We start from the raw sequence: 10,667 nt of genomic DNA on the forward strand, positions 1-10,667 counted from the left end.
ATCCTGTGTACTGAGGGCGGCAGTTGGATGGCAAGCACAATGGCTTTTCTGAGACCAGAGGAACTCGGGGACCTAGAAGAGGATGGTATATCCTTCCTGTACCCAGGCCTACCTTCGAGGTTGAGACTGCCCTCAGCCCTGGATGGCAGGAAATGGCCATCAGGAAGGAAACAATCTATATGCCCTGGTCAGTGCAAAGGCTGAGGAAACCACAGGGGCCATTCCTCCCAGGCCCACCTTCCAGGTGAACAGCCTCTGGGAAGGCTTCGTCCTTCCACATCCTGTCCCACGCAGGCACTGGGGTTATGTTCACCGGCTGATTCTGGTGCTGCTGCAGCCTACCCACACCCCAGCCCCATGGTGGAGTGAACTAGAGCTGAGACCGGTTTGAAAACTGCAGGGGGACTTTAAAATAGAGTACCATCATTATCCGAGCTGGAGGGGGGCCAGGGCACCGGGACTTGTGGAGATATTCACAGCTCGCTTTCCTAGGCTGTCCTGAGACAAGGCAGAACTTACTGAGTGTCCCCAGTCCCACAGGGCCAAACTCACCAAGACAGCATGGTTTCCTGACCTCACACACGCTCACAAGCCCACACCTGTTCCCAAAAGGAAAAGAAGGGCTGCAGAGCAGGAAGGCACTCTTGCAATTAAAGGAAAGCCTGTTTTTCAGGAAAATCCCACCGTGTGGGGACCTTACCTCCAAGGGAAGCCAAGCTGCGTCCGGCACCACCGGCACCACCAGCCCCAGGTGCCGTTCAGGTGAGTTAATCACCCAGGCAGGGCTGGGCTCCCGTTTTCAGGACACACCCAGCTTCGTGCCATTCTCTTTGAATTTCTGATAGCCTTTTTGAAAAGAAGGATTCTGCTTTTGTTCTGGAGCAGTCACTGGAATTCCCAGGCAAGACGAGGTACACAAACTCAGAGCAGGAACCCTAAGCCCCCACCCAACCCACACGGCCACAGACAGTGAACCGACAGCACACACAGTCCCAACCAGCACATCCAGTACAAGTCCCTCCCTCAAGCAGGAGGGAGCTCAACTTGAGAATATTCTTAATTCTGACCATAAACATGGAAACTAAAGTCTCGCCTCCTGGGGGAAAAGAAAAGACACCTAACCACTAAGTCCTGCCTAAGTATAATCCTGGCTTGCAGGTATGCTGTAGGTACTGTATCATGCACACCCATATGGAAAGGACTGGTGAGCAGGGCAAAGCCATTCGCAAAGTCAAAAGACCAAAGGAAGAGCTGATCAATGACAGAGAAGCCAGGCCCAGGTCGAAATTTTCTGGACTGGCTCTGGTACTTCTCTAACCTTCCTGACCCTCCATCTCTTCATCAGTAAAACAGTGACCATCACCTCCGGTGTGAGGAAGTGAGAACACTGAGACAATGTGGCTGAGAAAGTGGCACAGAGCCAGCCAGGTGAGTCTATAATCCAGAGAATTCTCTCCACCCGCCAGTGCTGTGCTGCATTCACTCAAAAGAGCCATGGACCTAATCAGGTATGCCGTTGCACACCTGCAGTCCCAAAGATGATTGGGAGGCGGTGAGGACTTCCTGGACTACACAGTGGGACTAGTGGGGGTGGGGGGGAGAGGATTTCTTGGGCTGTTCCTGAGAGCTGCAGGCAGCTGTCTGTCCCCTTGATCACTGACTGAGGGAGGAAGGCTCTTCCCAGGAAGGAGCCCTCCAGCCAGGAAGTCCTGCTAACCTGACCCACTCCAACACTCCAGCTCTGTCCTGGAAGTGGAGCAAGTCATGGGCAAACTGAGGGTCTGACCTCACCCCGCTGCCCCCCCCCCCCGGCATTGTAAGAAACCAACCCCACAAGCTGCCCCAATTCCAGGGCACACCGCTGCCAGCTGCTCGGGCTGAGTTAATGGCCACTTCAGGGCTACTCAGCAAAGAAGGGTAACTCATGCATGGATTTCTGGAGTCTGCAAAGGAAAAGAAAGCTGACCACACAGAAATGGCCCCGCCAAGAAAGAAGATCAGGTCACAGTGAAAATAAAGGCCTAGATCGTTCTGTCCCCTCCACTTAGTGCCTGGACCTCCTCCAGCCATGCGGCTCGCCAGGCTCCAGGGCCTGGAGAAGAGCGCGGTCGTGACGAGCAGCTATCCCTCGCTGCCTGCGGCCCCAGCGGCCGCCCGGGGGTGCGCACCCCCGGCCAGCCCCACCCCCGCGTGCCCGCCACCTCCACGCAGCTCGCCCGGGGCTCCCGGGACCCACGTCGAGGCCGTGATCGCTGCGGGCCGACCCGGCCCGGGCAGGGGGTCCTGGCCCTACCTGGGTGTCCCAGGCCTTGCCGCCGGGGGAAGCGGTGCCCGGGGGGGGGGGGGGGGGCGGACCCCGGCGCCCCGGATCCGAGCCTGGCCCCCGCACAAAGGCCGGGCAGGAAGGAAGTGGGCGCGGGGGGGAGGGGGCGAGCCCATCCCCCGTCCACCCCCCAGAGGGAGGAGACTCGCCATTTACAAGTGAAAAGCTCCGGGAAGGGGGAGCCCGGGAGCCCCGGAGCCCGCCAGGTGCGCGGGGCGGCCCCGGGCCCCGCCCCGCGGGGAGGCGCGCAGGCCCGGCCCCGCCCCGCCCCGCCCCGCAGGTGTGCCCGCGGCCTCCCGCCCCCGCCGCCGAAGGTCGTGCGGGACACCGGAAGTCGTGCCGCGGGGAGGACGGGGCCGCGCGCAGGGGGGTCCCCGCTACCCACCCCCACACGGCTCGGCTACCGAGGCGGCCACGGGGAGGCCCCGAGCTCCTCGGTGACCTGGGGGGCGACCCCGTGACCTCCGCGAGGGGGCAGGAGTGACTCTACTTACCCAGCGCGCGGGAGCGCCGCCAGGTCTGGGGCCGTGGGAGGCGCTCGGCGGGCCGGCCACGCACGCCCCGGGAGACCCGCACCCCGGCACCGGGGGCCCCATGGGGAGTCCTCCCCACGCGCCGCCCACCCGCCGCGGGTTAAACGGGCGATGCCGACCGACGGCGCCTCGGGAACGAACCTGAGATACCTGCCACCGACTCCGGGACCCCCGAGGCAGCGCAGGGGGTCGGCGAGAGCCGGGAGCCCCGCCGCCCCCCGCCGGCCCGGCGGCTCCACGAGACCTCCCCGCACGTCACCGGCACGGGGCTCCGCAGGGCAAAGCCTGGGACCCGGCGAGGCCGAAACATGCCCACGGCCCTGCGCCGTTCCGCGGCAGGATTTTCGGAAAGTTCTCGGCCCAACCCGGCTGCAGTCGGGTGGGCAGGCAAGGCCCCGGGGCTTGTGGCCACAAACGGACTTGAGGGCACACAGCCCCCACTCTTCCTCTGGCACACCTGGACGACCAGAGAGGAAAGCAGGCCTCGTTTGCTCCCTGAGTTCATCAGCAAAAGAAAAAGAAAACCAATCGCAGCTAGAGTTCATTTAAATAAAAGGGAAGGTGCTCAACCCTGGCAGGCCTCGAGCCCGCCCTCGCCCCCCCACTTCCAAGTGAATTATCTTCACCTCCAGGGCCCCCCCCCCCCACTGAAGTTCTTCACTCACCCCCTCCACACCCACCTGTAGCAGGTATAAAGCTATCACTTCCAGGACAGATGCTGGCCATATATTCTCTAATTTTATTTTTTGCTAGTCTCCTTGGGAAAGCTTTTTAAATTGTCATAATGGGAGGAAAAAAAAAAAGAAATCTCAGTAGATCGGAAGCTGACCTCTGCGATCCAGGCCTAGGTTCCTTCCAGATACACTTCCTGGGATTCTGTGACTGCAATAATGTAGTTTTTGTTTGTCCAGAGCTGGGACAAATTGCTGGAGGCCAGATTTCAGGCATGGCTGGAGCGCAGCCTAGATTAAGTGGAATTTACAAGGTCTGGCACAGCAGAAAGACCCTTACACAGCCCACGTCCACCTCCCAGCCTTTAACATAGCCCTCCTTTTTCAACCTGGGACAAGACAGAGTCCACCACCACTCTCTCTCAGACCATCTTAAAAGACTGATGACTTTAAGGCATAATTAAGGATTTAAGAAACTATTTGGGATCAAGTTCTTGAAGGGGTGGGGCTATTTCTGTATTTTACAAATGGGAAGGAATTTTAGAACGGCAATGGATGCCTAGCACTGCTTTCAGAGACCAGGAAGTTTCTGGAATTAAGAAGCCCACAGAACCCAAGGCAAGCCTGACCATCAGGATCAAACAGCAGGCTTTTCAGGTTAACTTCCTCTAAACACCAATGGGACTTTTTTGGGGAGGGATGAATGCTCTATTATTACCTAGGACAGAAATCACAATTCCCTTGTCCTGTTAGCAAGAACCCAGCTGTTTCAGCACCATTTTTGTGAATTTCAAGTCAACTCCAGGGAACCGTCTGTTAAATTTAAGTTAGGTAAACAGTTAAAACACCATTTCTGAAAGCAGACCTAAGCCTAGCCACATAAGGTAATGACAAGTGTGCCCAGTTTTGTTTTTTTTTTTTAATCAAACATACAGTATGAAACAGACCCAGTAAGGGTCAGTTACCTACACCATTCCCACTTAAGTGGAAGAGAGCTAAGAAGTAAGCAAGCTATGGGGATGCACGTCCCTGGAGCCATTATTGGCTCTGGCTGGGCTCAGCTCCCAGAAGGAAGCAGGAAGGCTGTGGGAATGGAGAAGGAAGGCACAGCTACAACAAACACTCCTTGTGGGTGACTTTTCCTAACACCACACAGAAAGCACTACTTTAAAGTGAGGGGAGGAAGAAAAATAAACACAACTTCTTCCTGAGACTTCTGATGCCACGGTTTCTGGTGCTGACTTTTTTTTTTAAGTAAAACATTCCTGGAAGAACTCTTACCATTTGCTTTTGGAATCTCTCTTCAAAAAAATGCATCTTACTGAGAAGAGAAAGCACAGCGTTCCCTAGCAGCTCAGAAAGACCACCTTCTAAGAAAAACTGTGGAAGGGAAGCAGGCCAAATTTCCATGCCCAACCACGACAGATGAATGCCAGGCTGGCTCCCATACCTCGGGCAACTCGGGCGGGTTCTAAGCTCCCCAGCAGTTTGGGAGAATGAAGTTGAAACTGCCCCTTGGCTCCCATGGTCAACATTCCTCACAAACAATGGCCTGGCTCTCTCTCCATTGTACATTCTGCATTCACTTGTGAATCCCTCCTTTCCTACACAATATGCAAAGCCCTTCTTTTCACAGGCAAACTTTCTGAATGCCCAAGTGCAGCCATAATTTAGGCTTTCAACATTAATAATGACAGCTAAAAGCAAACTCCAGATTTGGCCTTAATATTGATCTGTGAATATGATTAGGATCACATTGATGGCTTTTGGATAGTGTCCATGAAATAATGATCCTGAACACCTCTAAAATGACTCACTTGTTTTGTTTTTTAGCAATTATTAAATACGATTTCCAAATCCAGAGATTTGGGGGAAAAAAATCCCTTTTCTAAGTCTGACACATATTCCTTTAAACCCTGAAAGACCGGTGAAAAGTAGCTTCAAAATATGAGTGAGAAAGCTTTTGCACCCTTCTTTCCAGGGGTGCTGTAACTTTAACCTGCAGCAGTAAATTAGGACAGGCTTACCAGCTGGAAGGGGAAACTGATCTCTCTGGCCAGGCAGGGCAACCAATCCATCCCAGTAGTCAGGGGCCTACTAAACTTTTCAGTGGATGCAGGTATTTCTGAGCTAGCAAATTATGAGATTCCTGGGGAATAAGATAAAGATAGCCCCCCCCCCCAAGATCTTTCACCAAATGATGTCATTTAAGTACAAAGGTCATCTTTGTGAAGGTTCAAACCACATTCTCATTTTTAAGTTACTACAAAAGTGTCCCGCCCTCTGTAATGGAACTATTACCTGCCCAACAGATCCATTTCCTTTCCTAACCATGAGTTGTATGACTACTTATTTGTGGCCCACATCATGACCAAGGTACACCGCGACCCTGCTTTCTGATGATAGAAGAATGGTTAGCAGAGGAGCTCAGGACTTCCCTCTATTCTGAAATGACAACTGGTTAAGAAAAAAGACAACAGGGGCCACCATTCTACTGCTGCAGTCAACTCTTTCATTTTTTTCCTCATTTAGGGAAAGCAGTAAGCACAAAGGGTATAATTTTGCCTTCAAAACATTCATGATATCAGTGATCTATCGGCCGTGGAATTCTGGTACTAGATCTCAGCAGAACCCTTCTTGAGAAGTGTCCTTTTCCCTTTTTAGTTTTTCTTTAAAAAAAAAAAAAAACACACAAGAATTTCAAAAGAGTAAGTGGCTCGAGTTCCCTTTCCTTTTGTATTTTAACATTTCCCCACAATAATACACATGTTTAAATCCAGTCCACTTCACACACCACCTCCTTACCTAACAGCCACTCAGAACCCCAGGAACATTGCTGGTCAGTTTTGTCGCTTTATTTGTTTGTTTCCTTACTTATATGCTTGGATCATTGAGTCACATTCCTGTCTCAGTAATAAGATTTGTTTTCCAAGTCAACATGAAGTTATTGATTATTCCCTGAAAGGGTAACTGATGGCCAAGTTAATAATTATTCTGCTAGCAAGTTTTACTGTTTCATCTGGTGTACAGGGCCAGATTAACAATGCCAGGGAAAGCAAACTCAACTAGGCAGGGACAGGAACAGGTGTGCCCAAGTCTTAAAAGGCCAAAATATCTCAAAGTATGTCCCGGGTGTGCTTTTACAATGGCAGTAGTGTTTGTTTTTCAGTAGCTACGCTTTATTTTCTTAACTTTAAAGAGACCTACTTTGCAAAAGTTTCTTCACTAAGCTGCTAACTGAATCTTGCACATGAACTGCAGCTCAAGCCAGGCAAGGAAATACATTTGGGAGACAAAAAGGTTTTTTTGTGTTTTTTTTTTTTAATCACAGTTAAGAAATGGTAATTCACCCTATCCCCTCCCCCATGAGAACACCCATTCAAGGGTCAGTTTCAAAGATCCCAAGTAAAATCATAAATAACTCAAAGGGCTCAGTCTGCAGAGCACACCACCCTCTCTCCACTCTTAAGGTGCCTTTCCCAAAAGAGGGTGGGCAACTCACCCTTTTCAGATTAAGTGCCTTTCCAAACTAGAAAAAGAAATCAAAAAGTACCTTTCCAGGTTCAAAACAAGCTCCAAAGCCTTTCAATTCTTTCTAATAACCACTTTCCACGGTGATGTAAACTAGGGTCCCTTGCCCCTGGGGCACAGAAAACCAATCAGGGCCATAAATTCCCTTTGCCTTCAACCCTTTCTGCCTTGTACAGGGGCGGAGTGGGGGGAGGGGGAGACCTAACACCAACACTTACACTAAACCTCCGTGCTCTACAGAAATATGCTGGCTTATTTCCTTTGTTTGGTCATGTTCTACTTGATCAAGTGTGAACGATTACACTGGCTTCATTAAAGGCAAGCGCATTCACGGCTAACATCCAACTTCAATGGCAACTGTAAGCATATTTTGCAAGAGGGAGAGCCTGCTTCTTGCTAGAAACCTACCATCTCATTAACTTTTCTTCTGAGGGCAATAAAAAGGGCACTGGGGGGACTTTCCAGGAGTGTGTCAGGGCCAGACAAAAGGATATTCAGTGTTTCAACTTTAGCATACAACCCAAGCTAGGCTTAAAGAAGCCTTACTTCAATATTAAAGTTGTAGTGGCTGAAGATGTTGAATTAGCATTTTAGATACTAATTTGTAATTGCTTTTAAGACATACTCTTTGAAAATGACTATAAAAACCAGGTCCTTTAAAGTCCCATTACCTTGAGATATAAAAAAAAAATTATAGAATAATGGTGATATTTCCAAAACGGTAACATTCTCCTACGTAGGTGAAAACAAGCTAGTTAGTTCTACTTTGGGAACCTAGAGATCTTAAAGAGGGATTTTTAAGCTGTCTGAAAATCTCACAGCTAGCAGAGGATTTTGAAAAAGTGGTACCGTAGTTACTGTTTTTTTGTGCAAGTTTGAAGCAAGAATTACTTTGTGAAGTCCCCCTCCAACAAAAACGATCCTCTCAAAATTACGCATACCAGATTAAAATATACAGGTTTTTCTTTAAGATTACCCAACAGAATTACAATAAAGCACTTCGGAAAATTTCCAGTGTATATTCATAGAATGAAACGGTCTCGTCTGCCCGTCCAGCGACCCGCATCTTACTCTCTAAGAACTTAACCCGATCTCCAGTCTTGAAAGGAAAAAAAAAAGGGGGGGGGGAATATTCTGTTTACCCCGGGCAGCGCAAGAGCGCCCGGCGTGACGACATAGGCCGTGCCAGCAGCCTGCGCCGCCAGCCAGCGCGCCGGCGAGCGCGATTTCTTGAAACATTCCTCCTTCCCCCCCCTAAAATCCTTAACGTAAGGTCCCCGGGAGCCAACTGCTGCTCGGGCCGCCTCCGGAAAAGTCGGGGGCGGGGGTGCGGAGGGAGCGGCACGAACCCTCGCGCGCACCCGCACACTCCCGTGTCCGCGACCATGGTCGCCAGCGGAGACCAAGCCGCGGGAGGCGGTGCGCGCGCGGTGTCTCCGCGCGGCCTGCGGCCTCCGGGCCCCGGGGCGCGGCGTGGGCTGCGGGCGACCGGCCACGCCGCCAGGCCTGCGGCTGGAGAAAGGCCTGCGCGCGCCCCAGCGCCCGCGATCCCGGGCCCAACTCGCCCGGGGCGCTGGGCGGACACCCGGGAGAGAAAGAAAGGCGCTTCCCTCGGCCTCGCGGGTCGGTCCGGCGCCGCGGAGAACCGGGAGAAGGGAGGCGGCCGCGGTGGCCGGGTCGGCCCCGCGCCAAGCCGGGTCCCGCCGCCCAGGGCGCTCCCTAGCCGGCCCCTCCTGCGAAACTTTTTCCTTTGGCTTCGCCCCACCCGAAAAGTGCGGCCCGGGCGGGGGAGGCGGGCGAGGCGGGCGGGCCGGGTTCCCGGCGGCGGCGGGCGGCCGGCGAGGAGGAAGTGGTGCCCGCGGGAGCGCGGCTGGGCAGAGGAAATGCCCGGCCCGCCCGCCGGCCCCCCGCCCGCCGCCCGGCCCGCCCCGGACCCCCGCCCCGCCGCGACTTTGGCGGGCAGCTCTCGGCGCGGCGGTGGTGACGGCGTCGGCAGATGTGGCCCGGCTGCCCCGAGGAGCCAACAATGCCGGGCCGGCAAAACAAAAGGGCTCCGCTTCGCCTTCTTCCCGGTCTTTCACTTGCGCTCTCGGGGCGCCGCGCGGGATCCCCTGGCCGACAGGGGCCGCGCCCCCAAGGGCTCGAAACCACGCGTGCCCCGACTTCCCCGCGCACCCCCGCCTCCTCGTCGCCCCCGCCCGCCCGCCCGCCCGCCTCGCAGGCACCAGGCCCGCCGCACCCCGGCGTGTTCGGACTTCGGGTCCCGGGAGATCCGGCCGTATTGTCCCCGCGCCGCGCCGCGCGCTCCGCCGGGGTCGCCGGCGGCCCCCGCGCGCTCACCTACCGAGCTCGTGGAGCCGGAGCCCGGGGCGCCTAGGAAACCGTCGCCGAGGCGCCGCCGCCGCCGCCGCTGCCCTCCGGACGCCGCCGCGCTCCGGGTTTTCCTTTCCTTTTATTTTTTTTTCCCCAATCCTGATGGGAAGGAAGGTGACCGCCTACTTCGCATTCATCAACTCTCATCACAACAACAAAAATCCCGGCGCACACCGAGGCCAGCGGGAGCGATCGGCGGCGGGGGGGGTGGGGGGGAACGACGACTCCCCCCATGCGCCGCGGGCCCCACACCCCGCTCCACTGGGGGCGGGCACGGGCCGGGGGCGCGGACCAAAGATGTCCTCGGATGCCGGCTCGGTGTCCTTCGCCCTCCGCCTCCCGGAGTGGCGCAGTGAGGCGCGGGCACGGCGTCCCCCCCATCGCGGCCGCAGGTGAGGCGGGGGCGGCGGCGGCGCCCACCCAGCCCCGGCCCCCCCCCTTACCTCGTCCTGCGCCGCCGGTGTCCGCTGCGAAGGGCGCCCACCCGGGAGGCGGCGGCGGCGGCTCCCGCCCCTCCCACCCCACCCGGCGGCGGTGGCGGTGGCTGGCTGCCCCCCCCCTCTCAGCGCGGCATGGCTCCAGGCTCGGTCCCTCGCTCCTGGGCCGCCGCCGGCTCCTCCGGGCGCTCCCGAGCCACCTTAAAATGACACACGCACACAGGGACACACACACAAAAACTTAATCTCCCCAGCTCCCCGCCCTTCCCCCTCCCTCCTCCCTCCCCGCCCCTCCCTCGCTTCCCTTCCTCCGCCTCCCCTCGCCGCCGAGCCTCTTCCTACTTCCCCGCCCGCCCCACCCCCTTCCCCCGCCCACCCCGCTCCGACCCCCACCCCGAGTCCGGGTCGCGCGCCCGCCCGCCCGCCGGGCGGGGGCTGCGCTGGGGGTCCCCGCCCCGCGCTCACCCCCGCAGGATGCGGATTCCAACTTGGCAGCGCGAGGGAAGGTCCTGGGCAGCCCTGCGCCTCCCGGCTATTTGCTCTTCTTTATTTGTTTTCTCCTCGGGGAAAGGAGGAGGAAGAGGGAGAGGAAAGGCCGGGCAGCGGCGCGGCGCGGCGCGGCGCGGGCCGCGTCTCCGGTGCCCGCGGGCGGCGCAGCAGCGAGGCGGGAGGCGAGGTGAGGGTCGCGGCCGGCTCTCGCCTCGCTTTTTTCTCTTTTTTTTGGGCAAAGGCGGGGTCTCTCTTTGCAAACCAATGACACAACCCCACATGGGCCGGTCTCGCCCCCTGCAGCTTCTCC

At 56.2% G+C, this 10,667-nt stretch overlaps 1 protein-coding gene across 1 annotated transcript; it reads left to right on the forward strand.

Annotated features, from left to right (window-relative positions):
• Positions 1-8,443: 8,443 nt before the first annotated feature.
• On the forward strand, positions 8,444-9,787 carry LOC122126827 (translation initiation factor IF-2-like). Its single transcript, XM_042701355.1, has one exon. The coding sequence runs from the start codon at positions 8,444-8,446 to the stop codon at positions 9,785-9,787; it is 1,344 nt and encodes a 447-aa protein (XP_042557289.1).
• Positions 9,788-10,667: the final 880 nt, after the last annotated feature.

The sequence above is a fragment of the Dipodomys spectabilis genome, unplaced genomic scaffold (assembly GCF_019054845.1).
Source record: "Dipodomys spectabilis isolate Male_0828 unplaced genomic scaffold, ASM1905484v1 ptg000289l, whole genome shotgun sequence".
NCBI lineage: Eukaryota > Metazoa > Chordata > Mammalia > Rodentia > Heteromyidae > Dipodomys > Dipodomys spectabilis.